At 40.2% G+C, this 26,227-nt stretch overlaps 1 protein-coding gene across 3 annotated transcripts in view; it reads left to right on the top strand.

The window, feature by feature from the left end:
• Nucleotides 1-26,227, top strand: part of SMYD3 (SET and MYND domain containing 3) — a 633,600-nt gene that overhangs the window by 74,230 nt on the left and 533,143 nt on the right. For all 3 annotated transcript variants that reach the window (XM_037895368.2, XM_037895369.2, XM_043543385.1), the window contains exon 2: nucleotides 25,189-25,252. In XM_037895368.2, coding sequence (XP_037751296.1) covers nucleotides 25,189-25,252 — 64 coding nt within the window. The remainder of the gene's footprint in view (nucleotides 1-25,188; nucleotides 25,253-26,227) is intronic.

Here is a 26,227-nt window from a genome sequence, read left to right as displayed (position 1 = left end):
TTCTAAATTAATTGTCCTGACATTTCCTTCCAATGTCCTAAAATAATAATCTTTGCCACTAACAAGCTTAAGTGAATCCCTTTGATATTTTCATAGAATATACGTATGAGTTTTGGGTCATCTGTTAGTATATATAGTTTAGCAGATGAAGGCACATTTATTTCCCTTGGCAATATTATTAATTGTTCGTAAGATCTTATCTCAGAATCCTTTTGTTTTTCAGGCAGTCTCAGAACATGTGTTTGTAATTCCCTTTCTGTCGTGAGCATTGCCAACATAAATTACTGTCTTACATCTTAGTTTATAATTCAGTTTAAACGTTCACATACATTTTTCAAAGTTAATTAGTTTTGCAAGAATGGTTAATAACTAGCACTTGATAATTCTGCCTTTCATCTTAAAGTCCTTTACAAATATAAACCTTGCAACATCCCAGTCAGGTGGGTTAAGTAATCTCTGCAGCCACCCCTGGGGTGGAACACAGATGCTGTTTTAACAATGCACAGCCATACCAGGCGGTACTTTAGGACAGGAAGTGAAGGAAAATGTAGTATCCAATAAGAGGAGGAAAGTTCTAGCTGGAATTAGTCCAGTAACACTTGCAATGACTCTTACAAAATTTTACAGTAAGTATTGTGAATTTTCAGTGACCATAAATGGTCAAGGCCTCTGTTTTCTATCTCCTGTGAAAGACTGTCTCCCCCAACACAATGCCACTTAACACCATGCTGTAGATTTGGTCTTGGCGGCGTTAAGTTTGAGAGAAGAGTGGCATCTACTGAATTGCCCACACCAGTTCTTTGATCACCAAGTTACTCCATGGCAGTGTCTCATCTAACACTGACCCATCCCAAACTTCTGCTTAGTTTGTGAGCTCTGAGAAGATCACCACACAAAACAGCATGGCTGCAGGCCTTTCAATTCGAGTGTGAAGTTTTCCCACCAAAATCCTGTTTTACTGTGATGCAGTAAATCCGTATTTGATTCTACGTTATATTCTAGCGATGAACTTCACCTCTCTTCAAAGAGCCAGATGTCGAAGTATCCTGCCCCCAGGGCACAGTGACGAGAATGCCAGCCTGGCCAGTCTGAAGGGGCCATCCCAGCTTGAGTGTAGATCTGCTGGAATTCTAATTCTATACTCCAGGCCTTGAGCATTGAGTGTATACTTTTCAAAACCTTCTGGCTTCCTCTCCCATTGATTCAGCCCCCTCATTTGTTTCTGAATGAGCACACCCAGGTGTAATGAAGGGCAGAATTTGGCCTGTTGAATCCTTTTTAATGGTGATGATACATGAGCCTGAAAGAACACAGCTTGACAGGATGAGTGTACAGGGCCGGCCGTTAGGCAAAATCTCATTTTTTTTACCTTTTAGATATCTTCAGTTTAAAGTGGAAGCCATCAAGACAAATGGTGAACCTCGGGATACCATTTTTCAGTATCATTTTTTTGAGTATAATTTCCCTTTAATGTAACACTAAAATAACTGAAAGAAAGCTATAGGGATCCTCTGGAAGGTCACTTTCTGATTCAGAATTCTATTCTATATAGGTTTGTGTGCCACGCTCATTACTGTAATAGGTAAACACCTTCCAGGAGTGCAGTAAGTGCGGTGACTAATATCTGTTACGTGTCTGTTCTCTCATTCTCTCCTTTGGGGGAGAAGTGTGTGCATTGGAGTGTCTTGTTTTGCTTGGGTGTTTGTGTCTGTGTGTGTATATATAGAGAGAGGGAGAGAGGCTGTTTTTTTTATGGTAGAGATAGCAATGTCAAAGAAAAATGCTCCTTGTATTTGGAGTGGAGGTGGTGAGGTTTTGTGATGCTCCTTAGTTCCTGGGGTGGAGGGGAGTCCATTCCACAGTCTCGGACTGGCCCCTGAGAAGGCTCCATCTCCTGCACAGATGAGCTTTACCTTTATTACAGAGAGTTCCATTGTGCCAGAGGAGCGAAGTTTTCTTTCACTTTTTAGCCTTGCAGTTGGGTTTTTTAAGCGTTTTCACACAGTTCATCCTTCGCAAAACACGAAAGATTTCCACAACACAGCACTTTCAACTTTGCTGAATTAATATTTTTCTTTGCAAGTGAATATTTTTAACAGTAGAACTCCTCCTTCTCTGGATAGCTGGGCTGTGAACACTTAAACAATCAGATTCTCCTACATTCACTCTAGAATTTTCTGATTTAGAAGCGCAGATGGCTCAGGCTACTGGAAGGGAATCTTTCACAACTGAGTTATTGATTGTTGCATCCTGCCCATGCTGATAGTGCCTGAAATGGATCCTTCAGGCTCTTTAGTGGTCTGTGTGAAATTAGTCAATGGCTTCAGTACAATTATTAATGGACAGCCGCCCCCATCGCAAAACAAGCAATATAATTAGCATTAAGGTGTCTGCAAAACAGTCAAAACCTGAATGGGTACTGCAGTTTCACTATCCTGTCAACTATACAGCTGATGTCTTCACCCTACCCCCAAGTCTTGCTTCAGGTACATTGGAGACTAGTGTGAAGAGGCTTGCACAGCTGCTACGTTTATGATACCTCTTCTATTGACAAACAATGCTGCAGATTGAAGCCCTCTATCATAAAGAGAGATACATGTGTATATATTACTCATAGTTTTAATGTCACAGTTCTGCCAACCACTTAATAAATATCCCCTTCTTGACTAAAATTCTGTTTTATTGTAAGTACTTATTTGGCTTCTATTACTGAAGTAGCTGAGTTTCTCACAATCTTTTATGTATTGTATCCTAACAAACAGCCCTGTGAAATAGAGAAGTGCTATTATCCCTATTTTACAGATGGAAACTGAGAGTCAGAGAGATGAAGTGACTTGCCCAATGACACAGGAAGTCTGTAGCAGAGCAGGGAATTGAACCTGGATCTTCTAAGTTCTAGTCTAAGACTCTGACCACTGGACCATCCTTCCTTTCTATGGTGGGGCTCTCTTTTTCCTCCACTCTGTAATTAGATATTTATATATAAATCCAAGAAGTTGTACTATAGTCTTCCATGAAAAATTCTCAACATCTGAGTCTGCCACACCATAGCATCTGCCTTGAGTGAAAGCTGCCATTGAGGTGTTGGGTGGTCTCAGAGGTAGCCATATCCTAGGCCATTTAAAGATTTACAGGTTAGGATAACAACCTTGAAGCTGTCGTGGAACTGGATTGAAAACCAATACAGAGTATAAAATAATCATAGAATCATAGAATATCAGGGTTGGAAGGGACCTCAGGAGGTCATCTAGTCCAACCCCCTGCTCAAAGCAGGACCAATCCTCAACTAAATCATCCCAGCCAGGGCTTTGTCAAGCCTGACCTTAAAAACTTCTAAGGAAGGAGATTCCACCACCTCCCTAGGTAACGCATTCCAGTGCTTCACCACCCTCCTAGTGAAAACGTTTTTCCTAATATCCAACCTAAACCTCCCCCACTGCAACTTGAGACCATTACTCCTTGTTCTGTCATCTGCTACCACTGAGAACGGTCTAGATCCATCCCCTTTCAGGTAGTTGAAAGCAGCTATCAAATCCCCCCTCATTCTTCTCTTCCGCAGACTAAACAATCCCTCAGCCTCTCCTCATAAGTCATGTGTTCCAGTCCCTTAATCATTTTTGTTGCCCTTCGCTGGATGTTTTCCAATTTTTCCACATCCTTCTTGTAGTGTGGGGCCCAAAACTGGACACAGTACTCCAAATGAGGCCTCACCAATGTCGAATAGAGGGGAACGATCATGTCCCTCGATCTGCTGGCAATGCCCCTACTTATACATCCCAAAATGCCATTGGCCTTGTTGGCAACAAGGGCACACTGTTGACTCATATCCAGCTTCTCGTCCACTTTAACCCCTAGGTCCTTTTCTGCAGGACTGCTGCCTAGCCATTCAGTCCCTATTCTGTAGCGGTGCGTGGGATTCTTCTGTCCTAAGTGCAGGACTCTGCACTTGTCCTTGTTGAACCTCATCAGATTTCTTTTGGCCCAATCCTCCAATTTGTCTAGGTCCCTCTGTATCCTATCCCTACCCTCCAGCGTATCTACCTCTCCTCCCAGTTTATTGTCATCTGCAAACTTGCTGAGGGTGCAATCCATGCCATCCTCCAGATCATTAATGAAGATATTGAACAAAACCGGCCCGAGGATCAACCCTTGGGGCACTCCACTTGATACCTGCTGCCAACTAGACATGGAGCCATTGATCACTACCCGTTGAGCCCGACAATCTAGCCAGCTTTCTATCCACCTTATAGTCCATTTATCCAGCTCATACTTCTTTAACTTGCTGGTAAGAATAATGTGGGAGACTGTGTCAAAAGCTTTGCTAAAGTCAAGGAACAACACGTCCACTGCTTTCCCCTCATCCACAAAGCCAGTTATCTCGTCATAGAAGGCAATTAGATTAGTCAAGCGTGACTTGCCCTTGGTGAATCCATGCTGACTGTTCCTGATCACTTTCCTCTCCTCTAAGTGCTTCAGAATTGATTCCTTGAGGACCTGCTCCATGATTTTTCCAGGGACTGAGGTGAGGCTGACTGGCCTGTAGTTCCCAGGATCCTCCTCCTTAATGGTGTGATGTGCTCTCATCCTCCTCGTACCCTACTAAAAAAGGGCCAACAAGTATGATTTCCCTTTTGCAGAGGAGAGGAGAGGTAAATAGGTGAATTGGCTTGACCAAGGCCACACAGCTAGTATTTATCTAGTTTCTTATGTTCTACACATCACCATGGATTCAGAACACTATACAAATGTACACATGAAGATCTCTTATGAGCGAACAGGTGGTAGAGCTGGGATAGGAGGAACCATTTGGAGTTCCAGACTTCCAGCCATGTGCTACTTCTGGAAAAAAAGATTTTTTAAAAGGTGGAGAATTAGAATATAACTATTTTCATGTGACATATGCAGAATGTGGCTATAAATAGCAAGACTTTTTTTGTCACCTCTGAGATAGGATGAACAATTTAGAGAAAAAAGAGAAACAGAAGGATGTTCATTTTATATAGATAATTTATTGGTGTTATTTCAAAGTTGTAATAAATGTGAGGCTTTTTCAATGGCAGTGAGCCACTCCTTCCATCCCCAGTTTGGCTCATCAGCATTGGACATGGTTGACTCTTGAAATTAAAAGGAACCCATTTCCTTCAAACCAGGAAGTGCTGGTATTTCATATATTCCGTGAAGGATGGCATGGTTGTCGAGTCTAACATTTTTATTTCACTTCTAGGTCTGCTGATATTTGTTAACCATATCAACATTGACACAGGTGAGCTAAAACTCCAGCTCACTGCCGATACTTCCCCATCACTAAACCTTCAGCCTCATCCTTTGCTAATAAAGAATAACAACATATTTTTCATTTTCCTTTGCTGTGCTCTACAAAGTCTCATTCCATGGTTGTTGAACTGAAACAAATAATCCTGTTTCACTCATGACCCATTGCAGAAGCTGCAGTAGGATGATTAAAGGCTCACATATCTTGGCCTTAGACAAAATGAGATTTAACTGAAGAATTATAGTGATGTAAATATAGTATTTTCTGGAACATAAAATACAATTTTAACTGAATAATCATGCAAAATCCATTTAAAAAAACACCAACAATCCATATCAATTTGTCACTTCTCATATTACTTCAGACCTCATTGCACTATCTATGCCTCTTTTGAAGCCTCTTCAATACCAGTAACAATTTTTGAAATGGAAATATGTTCACTGATGTGATGTGATTGGACGAACTGAGCAGGAAAGTAAATGACAATCCTTTGTCTTATGGCAGATATTGTGACTGTGCAGCTCCTCTTCTTTTTAACCATCTATTTTCAGAGACTCACCTACTATGTGTTGACACTGTTGTAAGAGAGACTGAAAATCATGGTTGGATACAAGAAAAAAGGCTGTATTGGAATTCAGTGGCTTTTTTCATAGGATAATTTTATTCCATTAAATAAAAATAAGTCAGATTTCCAAATTTCATTATTTCTGATTCCCAAATGAAAGCAATACATTATTTTAGTAAACTGTGTAAGAGAGCAAATGTTAAAAAAAGACAAATGAGAATAATTTCCCACAAATGTAAAAATATATTGGGGTCGAACATGAGGTTCTGAACTATTGGGTAGCTTAGACAGTGTTTACCTTATATTTAAGCTTGGAAGGATTAGAATTTTATTGACAAATGTCAGTAAATGTCGACTTCCCCAAACTGATGAAAAAATCTTTCCTATCGATTATCATTGAAATCTACAGTTAGGCAAAGTTAAAAAAAAAATGCTGCTTGAGAACTGAGTCAAAATCCAGATTTAGTCCAGATTTAGACTTGAATTAGGCTTGTTACAAATGGAATAGTGAATGAACAGTAAAAACAGGAATGATGTGTTGATTTAAGGATGTTTACTTTGCATATTTTGGCATGTGATGTTGATAGTTGGTGTTTGCTTTACTTCTTTGAATCTTATCATTTAGCAATTGTCTGACCGTCCCTTCATAATTTCCCATAGCTGTAAACATTTAATTCATAAAAATCTAAAAAAAGCTTTAAAATATCGGTATTATCTGTAGAAATTATTTAAAAGAAATTGAATTCTGCCAAGCCTACTTATTTTCAAACAAAATTAGTCAAAAGCTTCTTACAGTTAGCTTCCATTATACACAAAATCCAAAGCACGAGGTCGGGCATGGGAGAAATTAAGGATAAAATAATCTTATAATATGAATGTTACTATGGTTACAATTTCCTTCTTAGGAATAAGTGTTAAAACAAATTCTGTACATGGATAGACGGTAAAGTTGAAGCCATAGCAACAGTAATGATTATAAACTAGTTCATAACATAGGGCCCTGATTCACTAAGGTACCTAAGCATGTGCCTAAGGAGTAGTCCCACTGCAATCAATGCCTTACTGAATCAGGCTTTTATTTCCTAAAGGAAGAAAACTCACTATTAAGATGTTGCTGATTTAGTACTGAGAGTCACTCCTTAGAATTTGGCATATTTGTTTTTAAAGACCTAAGTAGAATTGGAAACCAGTGAGATGGAAACAACAGAGGATGTAGTTAAAGCTTACTTGACAGATAGGCTTGAATATTTGGTGGTCGTGGTGGTGAAAGGCATGTGAAAACAAGTAATCCCTTGTGTTCTCAGATGTGAAAGTTGTAGTTAAAAAAAATTACAAAAGTAGTGGTAGTTACAGATGTTTCTTTTATTTTGGACTTGGTTTATTAAATTTTTTGTTAAATGGAACTTTGGCAAAGAGAACCTGCGAAGAATATCTGTGTGAAACTGAAGAAAACCTATGAAGTTACATTTTTATCCATAGGATGTCACCAGAGAACAGAGTCAGAGTTCAGAAATGTGAAAGTCATTTGTGATTTGTCTCTTACTGTTTAGTTTGGGATCTTAGAATCTGATCTTGCAAACCTGTACTAACGTGAGTAGTCCCATCGATTTCAATATACACAATACAGAAATAAGATAAACATTTCAATAAACCATATGGACGTATTCTAGTGATGGAAGCTATTTAATGGCCTGACAAATAAATGCCTCCTTCCACATTTTAAAAATGTTCATATGTATCTAATAAGTATCATAGAATAGGTAGTAAAACTTGGGAGTTCACTATCCTATTCCATGTCTTTCCCTAAGAAAGGGCATAGGTAAGTCTTAGTTAAATCATGCTATCCCCATTATCCTTATTCATGATTTCCTCTTTTTATGCTGTACACTTTCTCTCCAGCGATCACCTGTGTATGAAACACCTAGCCGTTGACTAGGGGGTTGAACAATTCTACAATAGGTGCTGAACCCTCTCAACTCTGATATAAGCCAAAGGGATTTGAGAGCATTGAACAGGTTATGCTTGTAAGGTTGCTTGCCTTATGCTCTGGGAGGTGTTGCCACTGAATTGAGAAGGAGCAACAGGGAAGGAAATGTCACCATAACATGCAATGGTGGCATTTGCGTAGTCTGTCTGCAATGGGATACTAACCACAAGACTGACGTGGTCAGTTCCTGCTGTACCTGGAGACCTTCCAAGGCAGGAGGAAGTTGCAAACAAGTGTCTTATACATACTATGTTATAGCCCTGGAAATGGAAAGTTTAAGGGCCAGATTAATTTAACTAAGGCTCCTTTAAAGGAATCTGGCAGTGTGTATGGGTCTAAAAGCAGGTTTAATATTTATGCCTACTTTGAGGTCCCTTTACACTACCAGTTACATTTACACCCACTCTGGGGTCTCTTTACATTGCTAGACCATGTAACGCAACCTTAGTGTAAAAGAGAATCAGACCTATATATCTTATAAACCTTTATAATAGTAATTTAAACACATTATTTAATTTATTGGGCATTTTTATTAAGTATTTACTTATCTTCCCAAAAATGTTATGAACGGAGGGGCCAAATTCTGCTCTCAGTCATGTCAGTGTAAATGCAGAGTAACTCCAGTGAAGGCAATAGAGTTGTTCCAGATTGGTGCTGGTGTTAGTCAGAACACAATTTGTCCCAGGCACCCCTAAATCTAAACTGAAATTTTAGGAAGAAAAGCCTTTGATGTGTATGTGTTGCAAAAAACCCCCCATCATTCTAATAAGTAGATGAGTTGGCCAGGCTTAGTGTAACAACTGTGATGAAATATTTAATCATAAAACACCTCACCCCGAAAGGGAAAGATGCTATATTATTTATACATAAGAAGTTTTCCCAGGTAGCTATTTCACTGACAAATCAATTTCATCTGTCAGACTGATCTTTACTTCTAAATTGACTTTGACTTTACTTCTAAATTGGTCCACTATTGTCTTTCTTTAGTATGCAGACACATTAGTGGGCATGGCTGGGAGAAGGCAAATAGTGAGAGCTTCAGCATGGTGTCTCTTTAAGAGCTTACTACTTGTATTTTATTTACTTACTACATTGTATTTATGGAGCTTGGTCTCGGTGCGTGGGATATTTACAATGATGATTTCTGTTGGTGGAGCTCTAGATCTCATTCTTCTGTGTATTAATGAGAGACTACACATGACATTAGGGAAGTGGGCAGGAAGAATACACAAAACAAGGTTATGTGGTTGTTTACATGGCCTACATTATGTTATTTCCGTTTTCATTCTTATCACTGTCTTTGTGTGTGTTTGTCCTAAATGTGGTGTCACTTCAGTTACAATATGCTGAGGCTTCTGTTTCAACTATATATGATTCTCCCCAAGTTTATGTTGGAGAACTGTTGATGGAGCTCCAAATGGTTTGGGTCTAGCTCCAGGTCTGTGAGGTGAAGCATTCCTGGCAACTACTTTCCCCTGTTACCCACAATCAATTTACTCATCCTAAATCCCTCAAAAGAAAGTATAAACACAGCTCTAACTAGAGTAATTGGTACTCAGCCTTCGACAGTCCGTTCTTGTCCAGATTTTCCACTATTTTCCTAAAAGCAAATACTGATGGTGTGTCAGTCATCCCATTTTGGCATTCAGGATCCAGTATGCCCTCTCCATTGCTCTATAAACCTTTATAGAGATCTAGTTAACCAACTGCCTCGACACAAAAGGTGATACCTAGCATTTGAGAGGTCATGGCTGAACAAGCAAGGCTTTGTGCTTTTACTGCCCAAGTGAGTTTCTCAGTGAGTTCCTTGGCAATAAGCAAAGCATCTGACAATCTTGTACCATTCAAAACATGCAAAGAATTTGTTGAAAACTCCCCTGTAAGAACAGTAGGTCGCTTTTCCATAATGTCAGAAAACAAACAAACGAAGCCCACAAACCAACTAAAGCCCAGCAACCTAGCTCTAAATTAAAAAAAAAAAAAGAAATATAAAGGGAATTTAATAAATCTTAAGACAATCTGAGTGTATTCTGTAGATTTATTTTGTGTTTATGCTGATATGAGTCATACAAATAATGACAGGTTTCAGAGTAGCAGCCGTGTTAGTCTGTATCCGCAAAAAGAAAAGGAGTACTAGTGGCACCTTAGAAACTAACAAATTTATTTGAGCATAAGCTTTCGTGAGCTACCGCTCACTTCATCGGATGCATTCAGTGGAAAATACAGTGGGGAGATTTATATACACCGAGAACATGAAACAATGGGTGTTAGCATACACAGTGTAACAAGAGTGATCAGGTAATGTGAGCTATTACCGGGAGGGGGGACTTTTGTAGTGATAATCAAGGTGGGCCATTTCCAGCAGTTGACAAGAACGTCTGAGGAACAGCGGGGGGGAATAAACATGGGGAAATAGTTTTACTTTGTGTAATGACCCATCCACTCCTAGTCTTTGTTCAAGCCTAAGTTAATTGTATCCAGTTTGCAAATTAATTCCAATTCAGCAGTCTCTCGTTGGAGTCTGTTTTTGAAGTTTTTTTGTTGAAGAATTGCCACTTTTAGGTCTGTAATTGAGTGACCAAAGAGATTGAAGTGTTCTCCGACTGGTTTTTGAATGTGATAATTCTTGACATCTAATTTGTGTCCATTTATTCTTTTACGTAGAGACTGTCCAGTTTGGCCAATGTACAGGGCAGAGGGGCATTGCTGGCACATAATGGCTTATATCACATTGGTAGATGTGCAGGTGAACGAGCCTCTGATAGTGTGGCTGATGTGACTAGGCCCTATGATGGTGTCCCCTGAATAGATATGTGGACACAGTTGGCAACGGGCTTTGTTGCAAGGATAGGTTCCTGGGTTAGTGTTTTTGTTGTGTGGTGTGTGGTTGCTGGTGAGTATTCGCTTCAGGTTGGGGGGCTGTCTGTACGCAAGGACTGGCCTGTCTCCCAAGATCTGTGAGAATGATGGGTCGTCCTTCAGGATAGGTTGTAGATCCTTGATGATGCGTTGGAGAGGTTTTAGTTGGGGACTGAAGGTGATGGCTAGTGGCGTTCTGTTGTTTTCTTTGTTGGGCCTGTCCTGTAGTAGAAGGTTCCTTCCCCACTCTGAACTCTAGGGTACAGATGTGTGGACCTGCATGAAAGATCCCCTAAGCTTATTCTTATCAGTTTGGGTTAAACGCTGCCACCACCAAAGTGTTACACAAAGAACAGGGGAACTACCCACTTGGAAACATCTCCCCCCCAAAATATTATCACTACAAAAGGTTCCCCCCCCACTCTCCTGCTGGTAATAGCTCACCTTACCTGATCACTCTCGTTACAGTGTGTATGGTAACACCCATTGTTTCATGTTCTCTGTGTATATAAATTTCCCCACTGTATTTTCCACTGAATGCATCCGATGAAGTGAGCTGTAGCTCACGAAAGCTTACGCTCAGATAAATTTGTTAGTCTCTAAGGTGCCACAAGTACTCCTCTTCTTTATACAAATAATGAGTATTTTGAATGGGCCGATCTATTGCTTATTATAAGTGTAATCAAAATACCTTTACAGATAAAACGAAATCCTCCAGAGATCAGGATGCAATCTGGGTAGAAAGAAAAGACTTTGTGTAGACAAAAGGTAAAAAGAATATAAAATAGACTTCTGAGAGGGAGAGAGCACGGATGAAAAAACCACTCATATTCCTTTTTTCTCCTTTGATTCAACAAATGAACTGGGGAGATTATAGTGTTGTCTTCTAGTAATCCTAGGCTACCAGTTCTCTTTGCACTAAGCATGCCTAAGGCTTGATTCTTTTAAAATTGTCTAGTAAATTCAGGGTGTACCATCTCAAAGCCTTTGAAAACCACATACTATATCCTAAGGTTAAAGCTTTACCTTATCCTTACAATAAAAAAGGCTCATCCAAATCTGGTAGCACACTTAACCGTGAGTATCAATAGCAGAACCAATTAACTCCTCTCTTAGATGGAATTACTAATATTCATCAACCTTCTAAGATACAGAGAAGGTAGACAAATGGATGGCTGTGAGTATATTTACATACAGAATCCATGGAAGAAAGGCAAGCAATAGACATAACGAGTTTGATTTTTTTTAAAGCATTTGATACGGGGTCTCATAAAACTTCATTCTCAGATCAGTTTAGATTGTTTGGATATTAACATTGTAATGTGAAATTAAACTGTCTGTAGGACTGTAAATTAAGGGTATTGATAAACAGCAGAGTTGTGAGTTTGTGCGGAGGTGTGTGGCATTGTATCATAGACATTTGTATTTGTGTTGAGTCCATTCTTATTAAATATATTAGAGGCTGATTTTTGCCTGGTTCTTGTGCAGGGGTAGTGTTTGCAGGGCGCCAGGCACTAGGAGTTTTCCTTCCCACATTGTGCAGGCCATGCAAAGGCCAGGCCAAACTGCTGCTCTCTCCCAGACGTTGCAGTGTGTGCATGGCGCCCCAAAGATGGTGAGAGAGGATATTGGGTCATTGTTCTGTCCGGCCATGCTGGGTGTGGGAGTAAGCTACAGCCTATGGAGGGGTGTTATAGTGAATGTGAGACCTCTGCATGCACAGCCCGCTATTGTCCCTGGGTGATGCAGAGGGGAGCCTTGTCACCACCAAGGCAAGGCTGTGCCTAAATGGCACAATCAAGCCCTTCCTGAGCAGGAAAGGGAAGAAATCAGCATATTGATGAAATATGCAGATGGCAGTCAATTGGGAGAAGTCGTGAACAGTAACTAGAACAGAACCATAATACAGATGAATGTAGAGAGAATAAAAACACAACACCCTGTTATCAGAGAGTGACGAGCTGAGGGGGAGTTTTTTTGGCAAAGCGTTTTTTGTGAGGAAAATGGTGATTTGTCAATGCCTGGTCCGTTTTGATGAAGCTTTCGTTGGGAAATGTTTTCACGTCCAGGATGGAATTTCTGGAAGAGAAAGGGGGTGTGTATGGAGGTAGAGTCAGGGGCAGGGACTCCAAAAGAGCTGATAGCTTGGTGGTTAGGACATTCCCCTGGGATATGCGAGACCCAGGTTAATGTCTCTGTTCTGCTTGATTTGGAGTAGGGACTTTACCTGGGTCTCCCACATCCTAGCTGAGTGCCATAACCACTGGACTATAAAACCTCTCTTGCACACACACAGTGAACATGTCATTATTTATACAAAATGGAACAGCTCCAGTAGGAGTGTTTGAGAGAGCGACTGACACTCTAACCCAGTGTTTAGGGCACTGATTCATAGCAGGGACTTGAACTTCAGTCTCCTGCATCCCAGGTGAGGGTCCTAACTACCAGATTATAGGTTATTTGGAGTTGTGTGTGGGGGTCTCTGATTTTTTGCAGAAAAAAAACTTCAAAAGGTCTCGGGATCATCCTGATGTTAAATGGGAAAACTGAGAAACTGTTTCCCACCCTACTCTAATATAGACAAGTTATAGGGAATTCAGAAAAGATAAACCAAAAATGTTTGGAGGACTCGAATGATTGGTTTATGATAAAAGTTTAAAAGGATTTTACTTTAGTTTGGCTAAGCAATGACTACAGTGAGACAAATCTATAGGTATTTGAAGGCTTTACACCTTATCTGTCTTAGAGTTTTCCATGGGACATATTACCAAAGTATTTAAGTGCTTATGGATGGAGAATTATTATTTATAAGTGTAAACAGGGATATAACTAGGAGTACTGGAATAAATTTAAGAAAGGGAACATTTAGACTATCAAGAAAAAATTTCCAACACAGATCTATTAGGCCACATAGATTTATCTTCCAAAGAAAGTGTTGGGGCATTTAAAACTTAACCAGACACTGGTAAATGTACAGTAGGGGACACTCCTGCACCAATAAGTTTAATTAGTCCATCACCCTAATGTAGTTCTTAATCTATAAATTCTATAATTCTACATGTCATCCTGTTAGTGTAAAAGTCATGAGAAGACAGTTTTGAGTATCAAGCTGGCTCCCAGCACTCTCTGGATGACATCTTCCAAGACCTAACAAAATCAGACCAAACCTGAGTACAGGAGGAACAAGCTGCCCCTGAGCCAGTGCAGCCAGTTTGTGCTGGCACTTTTATGTGTCATCAGTCATCTCGGATGACTGTGAGAGAAGATTTTCTGCATTTCATTCCTGCTTCCCAACTGTGTTGGATGTGCAGAGAGATGATTGAACTGAATTCTATTTCTTGTGCATCAGCAGCAGAATTGTTTACCAAATCCCAATAAATTACATTTGTGCAAGTCGACTGAAGGCAAAGGGGTGGGCATAGGTATAATTCAGGGCATAATCCGCAGACCGTAGGGATGCACAGGTGAAAACGAGGGCTTAATTTGGACTGTAGAACCTTCATTATTCTTGATGTGTAAAAAGGAAAGAATGCTGATTGACTTTCTGAGCCGAGGCTGAGTTTGCAATTTGCAGAGGCGAAGGAGAGTGGGAAATATTGTTTTATTTGTAAAATGAGCATATTTGATATGGAGTAATTGAGACTATCAAGTTTGCTTGCTCAGTTTTGTACTGCTGCCTAATTACCAAACAACAGGTATGACTTAACCTTTAGAGTCCAATTAGGCAGCAGTTCAGTCATTTCATCTGAGCAGGTATAATGGCTATCTTCCAAAGATAATATATGTGTGAATTCCTTTGAAGCCTCTTCTGTAACCACAGTCTAGCTGACAACACCCAGGGAAGGAGTAAGACCCCTAGAGAGAAGCATAACCCAATTCTGGCCGGACCAAAGACAGACAAAGAGACTTGGACGGGGAAGGCTTTGGAATTCTGTAACAAAGACCTTTCAATTGGATTAAAGGTCAGCCCCTGTCCCCATGGAGAAGGACTACTTTGGGAGATGCTGATCGGAAATTAGAGGTAGGACTTGCGGGTGTGTGGGCTCTCTTCCCACCCAGCTTGGTGTGGTCAGGGCTATTTAACTAACCAAGGAGAACCTAAAAGGTTAGGTAGGGTTTATGTGTATATGACTCTTCTGTTAGTTTAACCCCATTTCTCAAACAGTTGTATTCCTGTTCACTAATAAATATTTTTTTTTGTTTTGAAAGGGCTGAACTGTGTATTTGCCTACATTTTCTGGTTACAAAGTTCCCAAGAGAGAAGATGCTTGCAGGGAACCAAGCCAAATTGGCTCTGCTAAAGGCACCACTGTGAATAACGGGTGCTGCAGCCTGCGGACTCAGTCTAAGAGTGGTAAATTCACTGTACTGCCTCTTAAATGAACTGGAGGCTCAGGGCCTATCCCTAGGAAAGGTGCACTCACAAGAGACTGTAGAAGGATACAAGGCATAGCATGCTCTGTGATAGTAAATAAAGAGAATTTTAATCCAGAGTGGCAACTCTAGATTTTGGGAGGTTTATCAGGGACTTTCAAGTGCTGATTTTTCTTAGTTAGGGCTTCAGTGTACAATTTGTAAACTTGAATATGTGTTAGACAGCATTTTTGTAGTTGTTCCATTAGCTGTCTCACTACTCTGATATCTGTTATCACAAGAACATCAGTACATCTTTGTCTATTATGTTGAGCCTAGCAGAGGGCAGATTGGTCTTGGAAGGTAATTATAAGGAGCTGTTTTTCTCCTTGATTCGTGTCTAACCTCCGTTTCATGGTCCTGTGGCTTACTCAGGTGCATTGGAAAAAGAACAGAGTCATAGGTGTTAGAAGAACTATTCAGGACTTAAAAATATCTTGAGGTGAGACGGTTAGGCATGAATGCATCAGTACTGAAAAGGAGTTTGATCTGGGTGGGCGTTAGATACTGAGTGAGCTAGAATGAGGAATGTGGGCAGAGTGTTTTCATGACTGCAGACAAGAAAGGACCCTGTTATATCTGTTGAAAGAATGAAGCATGTGCTCCTCTTTCCCTGCTTTGGCCAATGTCTGACCATTTCCCCTCCCCTCTGAACCCTACTTGTGGGAATTAGCTCATCTGGTGATGCAAAGACTGGGAATTGTCACTGTGCAGGAGCTCCAGAGGAAGTGGAAAATTTCCTGCATCCTTTCCACTCGGTACCATGTTGCTGCACACAGAATCAAGTCATAATCTACCCCTTACTGTATATTTGGGGATGTGTATTGTCTTCGACTGGCTCTGGTGGCGTGATGAATTTTAAAAAAATGCATTTTAACGAATATTCGGCTGCCTTTGGACATACCGGACCATAAATGTTAATGATTTATTATAGTATGCTGTGTAGCTGTAGGTGTGTCGGTCCCAGGATATTAGAGACAAGGTGGGTGAGGCAACATCTTTCTCACCAACAGGAGTTGGTCCAATAAGAGACCAGCTTTGTGAGGCTTGAAAGCTTGTTTCTCTTTCCAGCAGAAATTCGTCCAATAAAACACATCACCTCACCCACCTTGTCTGTCTAATAATTTATTATTGTAAGTTTTATTATTATTTAAGGACAGAAATGGGTTGGTAACACTATGAAAGACTGAAGTTTACCAGTTGTTGCTTGTTCTCAGTTGCATCAAGGCTTTAAATTAAAAACAAAACAAAACCCAAGTAGGTTTTGCACAGTTCATGTATCAGACTGAAGTACCAATTTACAGCAACAGCTAAAAAAATGCTGGGAAAATTGGTGCAATGTGGCAAGCAGTTGAAAGAGCAAACCTAGATTCTGAAATGAAAAACAGCAAGTAAAAAGATCCTGCATGGTTTTAAAATGAGATCACACTTTTAAAAAAAAAAGGAGGGGGGGCAGCTCTGATTTATAGGAAGGGAAAAGTGTGAATAGGTTGAATCACAGGAAAAGCACCAATATGTTCGCTATAACTGCACACAGTGTTGTGGGTAGTGTTTATCTGACACCTGGTGTCATGCTGCCTGGAGTGGCTCACTACTGTGAGTGTCTACCTGAGGGTAGACTTTGAAAAGCAGGGCATACACCCCAATTGGTACTATATTCTATAATTAGATTTCATCAACCCAGTACCAAATATGAACTCCCAAAGTACAACAGTCTTATAATTACTCCTGAGGGCATTCTGTGCCAAAAAATTAAAATTCTGCACACAATATTTTAAGATTCTGCAAAATTTTGCAGATTTTATATGTTGGATAAATGTGGAGGATCCAGCATGGTATTGTGGAGCACAGGCCACTGGCTGCAGAGGTGGGACATCACTGTTCATGTTCCCCCTCTCCCGCTCCCCCCAGGACACAACTCAGCAGTGAGGCTGCACCCAGCCCTGACACAGCGCAAGGACCCAGCCTGCCCCAGAAACACCCCAGGGCCCTGCCCCTCTGTGTGGGCAGGCAGGATCAGCAAGGCAGGATCCAAGTGTGGAGGGGATTAATGTGGGGCAATCCATGTGTGGGTTGAGTGGGTTCTGTGTGGGGCAATTTGGGTTTGGGCGGCTTAGTGGGGGATCTGGGTGCGGGGGGGATCTGGATCCACAGAGGCTTGTTGGGGGGATTCTGAGTGCAATGGTAATGGGACTGTGTGGGGGGGTCCAGGGGAAGGTGGCTGGGGCTCAGCAGGGCAAGTCTGGGTGTTGGGGGCGATAGTGCTTGGCAGAGGGGTCTGGGTGGCTCAGTGCTGGGTCCAGATGCTGGGGGAGTGGGGCTCAGTGGGGTGGGGATCCAGATGCAGCTGGTTTGGGCTCGGTGGGGTGAGGATCCGCGTGCAGGTGGCTTGTTGGGGTGATCCAGGAGCAAGGGGAGTGGAGCTCATCAGGGCGGGGTGAGGCTTGGCAGGAGGGTCTGGGTATGAGTGGTCTGGATACATGGGAGGTGGGCAGATGGGGAAGCAGCTCCCTGTACAGGGATCCCTTCCCCTGCAGCTGAGGAGCAATGGGTGCAGGTGAGGGGGGAGTTTGCAGAGCTTCCTGCAGCCGGGAGAGAAATCTGGGATGGTTCTGACTTAACCCCGGATCCCATGCAGGGTAAGAGGAAGTCCTGTCCTCCCCAGCCCAGCTCTACAGGGTAGGAGCCACCAGCTGGGTCTTCCCCAGTCCCACCTCCTGCCCCACCATGAGGTACCTCTCTGCCGGCTGCCCTGGGCACCCAACACATACTGCTGGGGAGGGTCGCATGACTGCTCTTGTGGCTTCCCTTTGCTTCTCCATCAGGAAGTCATTTTTCGGTGGGGAAGCAAAGATATTTGTGGGGGACATAAATTCTGTGCATGCACAGTGGTGCAGAATTCCCCCAGGAGTATATCATGGAGCAACGAAGAGTCCCCTTAGACACTCCAGTCTGTCTTGCCACCCCGGCAAGTTGGACTATGTGACAAATGGTCACTTACACCAAAAATCACAAAACATCAGGTTACATTGAGTCACAAGAGACTAGTCACTCACCCAGGTCAATTTGCATCCTAGATCTCACACCAGACAACGCTGGTAGCCAATTCTATTGAGAGGAATGCATATAGAATCTTTGAACATCAACGCAATGACCACTTGCCTTCAAATGTGCAAGAGTTGGTACTTTCTTCCTTTATTTCTTCATTTGTATTACACAAGTCTTCTTTCTCGTTTGATGGGTAGTTTAGTTACAGAGTTATATACAATGTAAATGTTCATTATTACATTCTAACAGAATTCAAATAAGTGAAAACAATTCATGTAGCATTCCATTGGTTTTCATGAAGTTTAGACACGAAATTCATTCTTATATGTTTAACAATCACTTTGATTTATACTAATACACAAGTGAATGGGCCTGGTTGTCAGTTCTCAGCTTTGGCCAGAGCTGGCACTTGGCTTACGAGCGTCACACCTGGGTGTCTCAGCTACGTTGTGAGGTACAAGGCTGAAAGTCAAGTTCGTGCAGTCACTGAGAAGTGCAGGTACATTATCCATTATAAATGGAACGGTATAGTTGCTTTTATTTAATGTTTTAAAATTGTGTCCTGACCCTTTCATGTGTACTGGATAGTCACACTGTCAGAGCGTTCATTAAAGAAAGTCATGCTCTTTCTTTGAGTGCCTGCTCATGTCCATTCTGTGCTAGGTGTGTACATGCCTTTTACTGGCACATACGTGCCCAGCTTCAAAGGGCGCCAGAGCCAGCCCAATGGATACCACTAAGGCAAAGATCTCCGGCAACAGTGTGCGTGGTGCGCACACACTTAGTATGCAATGGACATGAGCAACACATCTCAAAGAACAACAGTTACGAAAGGTTAGTAACCATTTTTTTTCATCGTGCCCATGTTATAATCACAGCTGTTCAATAAATTGTTAGTTTGATTTTTTTTTTTTTTTTTTAAGGGTGATTTTTGTACATTGTGATAGTGAGGGAGGGACACTGGCAGGAGCCAGACAGTGCGGGCAAGTACGGGGTAAGTTTCTTTGCACAAGCTGTATCAATACACTTCAGTGCTGACTGGCAATTCCCTCTTAGTGTACTGTTCATTTTTGTAAGTACGGGCTATTTTAAAATCCTGATTTAGGCTTCATCTCTCTGATAAGGGGACTAGAGATGGAAAAGCTCATCAGAGGTACTGAAAAATTTGCAGAGACCAGCAACAGCTGCAGTCCTCTTGTTCGTCTCAGCACGATGACTCCTTCCTGCTTGCAGCTCCTAGGACACAAATATCTCTCCTCCCCCCCCCCAACCCCTCCAAATTTGTAGCAGGCAGGGAAATGGGCCCACTCCCCACCTTTGCTGGCTAGCCATGGAGATAAGCACATGCTTTACCGCCCCTAAGGGGAGCTGCTGCCAGCTCCAGCATACTCTGAAGGGCTGCTTTACCGGGATACACTGCATCTAGGTGCTTCTGGTAGGCCGCACTGCCCCCTACTCTCCTGCATTTGTACAGCACAATCAAGACCTGACTGTACTGAATGCTTTTATTAATAGTCCATTCTCTTGGAGAAAGGACATTCTAATGCAATTTTCTTTTCCATCTTTTGGATGTGTCTAGAATATTTCATTTCAGTGCTTTGAGGATTTTTTTAAAGTAAATCAAAACAAATACTTCCAGAAACCTGGGGCTATGTATTTTGTTTGTTTAAATACGAACCCTTCCAGTAATATTTGTGAAATTACTATATTTCCTTTCCCTATTCTTTGGATTGAGAAAATAGGAAACCCTTTGAGTGATGATAGAAAATATTATTTCTGAATACACTGAGCCAAATGCTATACACATTGCAAATGAGTTGACACCAGTGAGACTAGTCATATGTGTAAGGGAAGCAGTATTTGACCTAGTGAGTGTAACTGTTTCTGCTCATATCAAAACTAACAAAAGTTTATTTGATAACAATTTTATAAATATTTAACGGCTTCTATTAAGTTAATATAGAGTTGATACTGATGGGTAGAAGCTATGCAAATTGTCATCAATTTGTGTTTTTAAATACCTCAAAATACATAAATCCTGTAAGAAGTCTTATTCCTGAATTCTTCAATTTCAGATTAAGTACTTTAAATCATACTGTTTACTTTTGTAAAATTCCATGTCAGAATATTAATTGATGCCATAAATCCTACAGATGGAGGTTTGGGAGGGAGTTGGGAGAGAAGCAAAATGCAGCAGTTTTGTCAGTACATGCAGCTGCACCAAACATCCTAAATCTGCTCATCATTTGGGGGATGAGAGTGGGGAGGAAGATGATGAATGGATACTTCATTCATTATACAGTGCCAGCAGGGAGTCAGATTCTTCAAATGCTTTGGCTGCTAGTGTCAGATGTTGGAAATAAACTTGAAGTATCTGTATCTTTGTTACCACTTCATTGTTAAATGTTGGTAAAAAAGGACCCAGTCCTGCCAGGTGCTGATCACTGTCATCTCCCATTGGTTTCAGTGGGAGTTGAAGGAGCTTAGCACCTTGCAATCAGGTCCAAGCTATGTGCGTTTTTCAGATGGCAGAATAAAATATTTGCTGTACTTAACTTCAGTTATTTCAGCAAATCTTTGCATCTTTTAGGAAGAAAATAAAATACTGAGAGAAGATATTGCAACGGTATGTCAAGGTCGTACAATACAGTGCTGTGAGTTAAATAGTACAGATGCAAGACCTAAATTTTGGATCTGTATTAGAAAGTTCTTAAATTGCTAAGGGATGGATTCATATAAATCATGGCTCTTGAAGGGTCATATTTGTGGTGGATAATGGATTTGAGTATTACTTTTTGGTACTTTAAGATCTTGTTTCATTTCAGTTACTATAACCATGGATATGTTGCCGAATGTAAATACTAGTTCATCATCATTCCGTTAGAGTGAAATTTACCCTAGCACAGAAGGTCTGCACAAAAACTTCCTTTGCTCAGTCCTTCTGCACCTGGCTGAATTAGGGGTTAACTTTCAAATGATGCACAGAGATTTTAGTTAAGTAGCTCCTGGTAGAACTTGCATGGATAGAATTAAACCTGAGTGTTTACAAAATGATTGCCTGATCACACTCTGTCAGACAATATTATTTGAATGACTAAAGAGAGAAGTTCAACAGAGGCTCTTACCCATTGATGTAGAACACGTTGTATATAGAGTTCCTCATTTCCATAATCCAAAATAAAGAAGACCTAAAGGCCCTGTGATCTGCTTCTGTTTCTGCAAAACTGTGTAATGATGCAGCTATGCAGAACAACTTGGGGAAACTCCAGAAAGTGACAATCTCAAGAATTTTATATGATGACATAGAAAACGATGTTCGTAGATCTCTACTTTTCTATATCATTCCATGTTACCATACACATTTTCAGGAGGTAGCATTGAGCATGATGAATCTGTTGTGTATGGCTGACTTCCACAATAACGTGTTGATGACCCAGGAAATAGAACTTTTTGTAGCGTGTGCTGCCTGTGATTTGAAAGATCTGGAGAAAAGATCTCATTAATGTACGTAATTAAAATAAATATGGAGGATTTGCCCCATTTTTAGAAAGAAAGGGTAGATTTCCTGAAGATTATCCTGTATCCTTGACAGAACATGTTGATCAGTATTACAAAATGTATGTCTCAGAAGTAGTCCAGATGGAGATAATTTTGGGTGTGCGTATGCACATCCGTTAATGGTCTCCACCTAGACTATTTCTGACATTCAGATATCTTAGCAGCTCCGAAGAGCAATAATTTTGTCCTTTAATTTTCATACTAAATAAACCTTTCACAAAAATGTTTAATTCTTTCCTCCTACATTATACCGATCTGAGATCCAAATCCAGAATGAGAAATATTCAGTTCTTCACCAGTAACTTTGTTAGAGTTCTGATATTTTTGGGCCCTAGAAATGAGAACTTTATACAATTGGAGAGGTGAGATTTCCAGCACTTGCTTCTAGCTTTGGATTGTCCCCAGACATTGGATTCTAAAATCACAACACTGTTTTGTATGGGAAAGATATTTTAGGTACTATTTAGAAGATTTTTAAAATGATTAGTTTTTTTACTCTCCAAGCCCTTTCTAGTTGTACTCATGATACACAGGCCCTTACTTTTGTAGGTAGGGTGAAAGACAGGAGCAATAACAGGATTTTAATCTCAGACATTTCTAAAATATTTTCTTTCTGCTAGTTGTATGGTATTCAGCACATCACACAAAATATTCTGTAAGGGCCTTGGTATCATGAGTTCAACTATAAAGGGGTTGGAGAATAAGAAAGCGAATGCGCAAAGATTGGCACTCATTTGGAATGATCCATCTGATTCATTCGTGGCCTCACAACTTGTAACCAATGCAGTTATTTGACCTGATGTAGATAAAATTTTTAAGCTGCTTCACACCATCATATGTAGTTTTATACACTGTGTATTGAAATCATTGGCTTCACTACATTTAAATAATAATGGAAACCCAAATTCATACTTTTATACCACAGTTCACCATAATGAATTCTCTCTAAATATTTCTGTATATTACATAACTTAACTTGTATTTCTTTATTTCCACATAAGTACATGGCTATATTTTAATTCCTCTTATATTTAGTGTATGTTTGACATTCCCTGTTTTCTCCCCCATCTCTTATAAGAATTCTAAAAAAGGCAAAGTTGAATCAGCAATGAGTTTAATATGCCAATACTGGTGCATTTTAGTGCACATTGATACAATAACTTTGTGCAGAATTTACACCAGTGAGAATTCCACATGTGGAACAAAGGACTTAGTCTGTGCTCAAGAGGGGTCTATTTTATTTGGCATTCTGTATTTATTATATTGTTTTGGATAGCTATAGATTCCTAGTCATAAATTAAATTAATGGAATCAATGGACCAAATTCATTGCTCAGAAGTTATTGGTTAAGGTTTGTGAGCAAGTTGGTGCCATCTCACTTTATTTGGACATACGACTCTTCGAGGCATTTGCTGTGAATTTAGAGTGAACATAGGGAGTAAAAGTTGGGGGTAACTGAGTGTATATTGATTTAAATAAAGGAAAGAAGAATGGTTCTGTGGTCAAAGTACCAGATTGAAAATCAGAAGTACCAGATTGGATATCTGAAGACCTACTGTAAAATTCTGACCCTATTGAGGTCAATGACTAAATTCTTTGAGTTCAGAGGGTCCAGCATATCACATCTGGTTTTATTGACAGCTGTGCTGTTGATTTAAAGTCTGAGCCAGCAAAGTGATCCACATGGCAGACCCTTATGCCCCCATGGAATCCCTGTAAAGACAATAGGAATCTTACAGGGTCAGGTCCTTAAGGTATAAACATGAGCAAATCACTTTATTCTCTCCCTCTGCCTTCTTTTCGTCATCTGTAAAATTGGGACAGTTATCTGCCTCATGTGTCTTGCAAAGGTTATTTAGGGTATGACTGCACTGCGAGCAAAGGGGTGATTGCAGCATGGGTAGGTATACTCATGCTAGCTTTAATATAGCTAGCCTGGGTAACAATAGCACTGTAGGTGTGGCAGTACAGGTTAGCTATCCAGAGTACAAGCCCTACAGGGAGTCTGGAGTACTCTGAATGCTAGCTTGTGCTGAAGCCAGTGCCACTACCTCTACACTGCCATTGTTACCTGTGCCAGGCAGATTAAAGCTAGTATGGTATACCCACCAATGCTATGATCACCCCTTAACTTGCAGTGTAGACATACTCTTGAAGTTTGCAATCCATTTTCAGCTCTTCAAATGGGGGGCGCTATAAGAATGCAAAAATGTATTAATATAATAATTAATGTTGTGTATAGTGGTTGTCAAACCTAAGCATCTGTCAGACTGGCTATGTGTCTTTATGCATAAGTCTGTAGTTTATTAGTGTAAGAAATGTGTCCAGCTGTCTATTAGTAGGAGTATTTCCACAATGTAGGAAGGACAATCCTACCGTCTGGCTAGCTAGTATGTCCTTAATTTAGTCTCTTCTCTCTTGAGTCTTCTGTTTATAACACCATATTCTCAGTGTCAATATATGCTAGGAAAGCATATGGTTAACTTTGTTTTAAAATATAAAGCTAAAACCTCTGGCTTTTTGCTGGTGCTGTGACAGCTAAGAAATTGGCAAGAATGTTACTACAATGCATATCCTAATGCCAGTGCAGCTGAGAACAGAATTTGATTTATGACATGTAAATTTGATTAATTTTCTGCATAATTTCATGCTAAATATTTCCTCACCATCTAATAATTTACAAAACTTTTATTAGTAAATTATATTTTCTCCCCAAGTCAAGTTCTCAGCTTGTCATATGACTTAAATTAAGCCAGCAATCGAGAATCTCACTCAAGCCAAGAGGTGCTTTATAGAATCATAATTAAAATGTTCATATGTATCTCTGGTTCGAACTTCTCATCTCTCCCCGTGTGCCACCAATAGTCTTTTTCAGATGGAGTTTTTGCTTTAGTCACATTGTTCACCAATCACGAGCAACCTTTTTTTAAGGCATACATTTCCACTACCAGGTCATCTTCACATTGCAAATAACTCAGTGTCACAACTGCAGATTAACAGCAAGAATCTTGCTTAAGACAGGTAGTAGGGTCCTGAATTCTGCCTTGCAACATATTATCACGTTGCTGGGCTCCAAAGACGACAACATCCAGCTGTGCTGCACCATAGTCTGAGATTCTATTGCATTAACCACAAAATCTAATTCCTTGACAGTATGGTAGCAAAGCAAGAAAAACAAATGATTCCTGTTTTATCTCACTGGAGAGTAGGGAGACCGACAGTAGGGAGACTCCTCTTTAGTCTAGACTCTGATAATCTTACTGTTAACACACAAGCATTGACACTAGTAAATAAATAAACTATTCATAGGGTAAGATACTGTTTAATATGAGTAAGGAAATCAGAATCTCTAGCCCTTAGGTTCTTGCCTTGACTTCGTATGTAAAAATAAATACAATTTGTCCTTTTTGTGGATCCTTTTTTCTTTCAGATATTTGGAAATATTTTTATTTTTCCTATATAACTAATACAGGAAGTTTCTTACAGGAATGAACGGCTGCTTAGATGCTCTCAGTGCAAAATTGCCAGATACTGTGATACACGTTGTCAGGTAATGATCATTTTTAAAAATAATGACAAGCTACTAAAGAAAAAAAATAACCGTTTAACTGTGGGGTTTTCACTGTGTTGTGTTGCCATTACCCATTAATGGTCCCTGGACATCTATGGAATCCATTAAGTCAACAAGTCATTAACAATGAGCAAAAAAATAAATAAATAAAAAATAAAAAAATAAATCACCCTCTCATTGCAGCTTTTGCTTAATGCTTATTCATTTACCTAACTAATATAACTAATGCAGACAATGTTGATATATAACTTTTTTACAGCTTGCCTCTTCCTCTCATTTACTAAGGCTAACACTTTCAAAACTGGATGCCCAAAGCTAGTTATTTGAATAAGAGGCCTGACTTTTGAATACTTACAACTGTCATTGACTTTAAAGCTCTTGAATTTGAATGCCACTTTCTTTCATGTTGGGTTGTGTGGGTGTTCTTTTTTTGTTTTTGTTTTTTTTTAAATTATGGATATAGATCTAAGGCTAACTTTCTTACCTGGTTTTACCCCCCACCTCCTTTTACAGTCAATAAAATAAACTAACAAACAAAATGAAGTTGAAATTGATGGTTAGGATTTACCTGCTCAGAAAAACCTGCTTGTTGTGTTTCCTGGCATACATGCAGAGAAATTAGATAAAATTAGATAAAAACATAAAATACTCTTACTGGTTGTAAAGTAGCACTACTTTATTTGTTGGACATTGATCTATGGGTAGGTCCTGTTTCATGATATAAATCTTGGTGGTTTTGCTTGGTTATATAACTTGCATCACTGGTGGGGGTAGTGAATGGTTGAGGGGGAGACAGCAGCCCCCACCATTCTTTCCTTTTTGTGGCAGGGTGCTATTAATGTTGTTTGATCATGTTATGTTAATGCAGTTGCAACTTTTTCTTGCCAGTCTCTGAGGTCTGAATGGTTTTCCTCATTCCAGCATTCCCTCAGCAAAATAAATAAATGCAACCAC

Source organism: Chelonia mydas, chromosome 3, assembly GCF_015237465.2.
Source record: "Chelonia mydas isolate rCheMyd1 chromosome 3, rCheMyd1.pri.v2, whole genome shotgun sequence".
Lineage (NCBI taxonomy): Eukaryota > Metazoa > Chordata > Testudines > Cheloniidae > Chelonia > Chelonia mydas.
The sequence above is the reverse complement of the archived record's forward strand: the minus strand, read 5'-3'. Positions and strand labels throughout refer to the sequence as shown.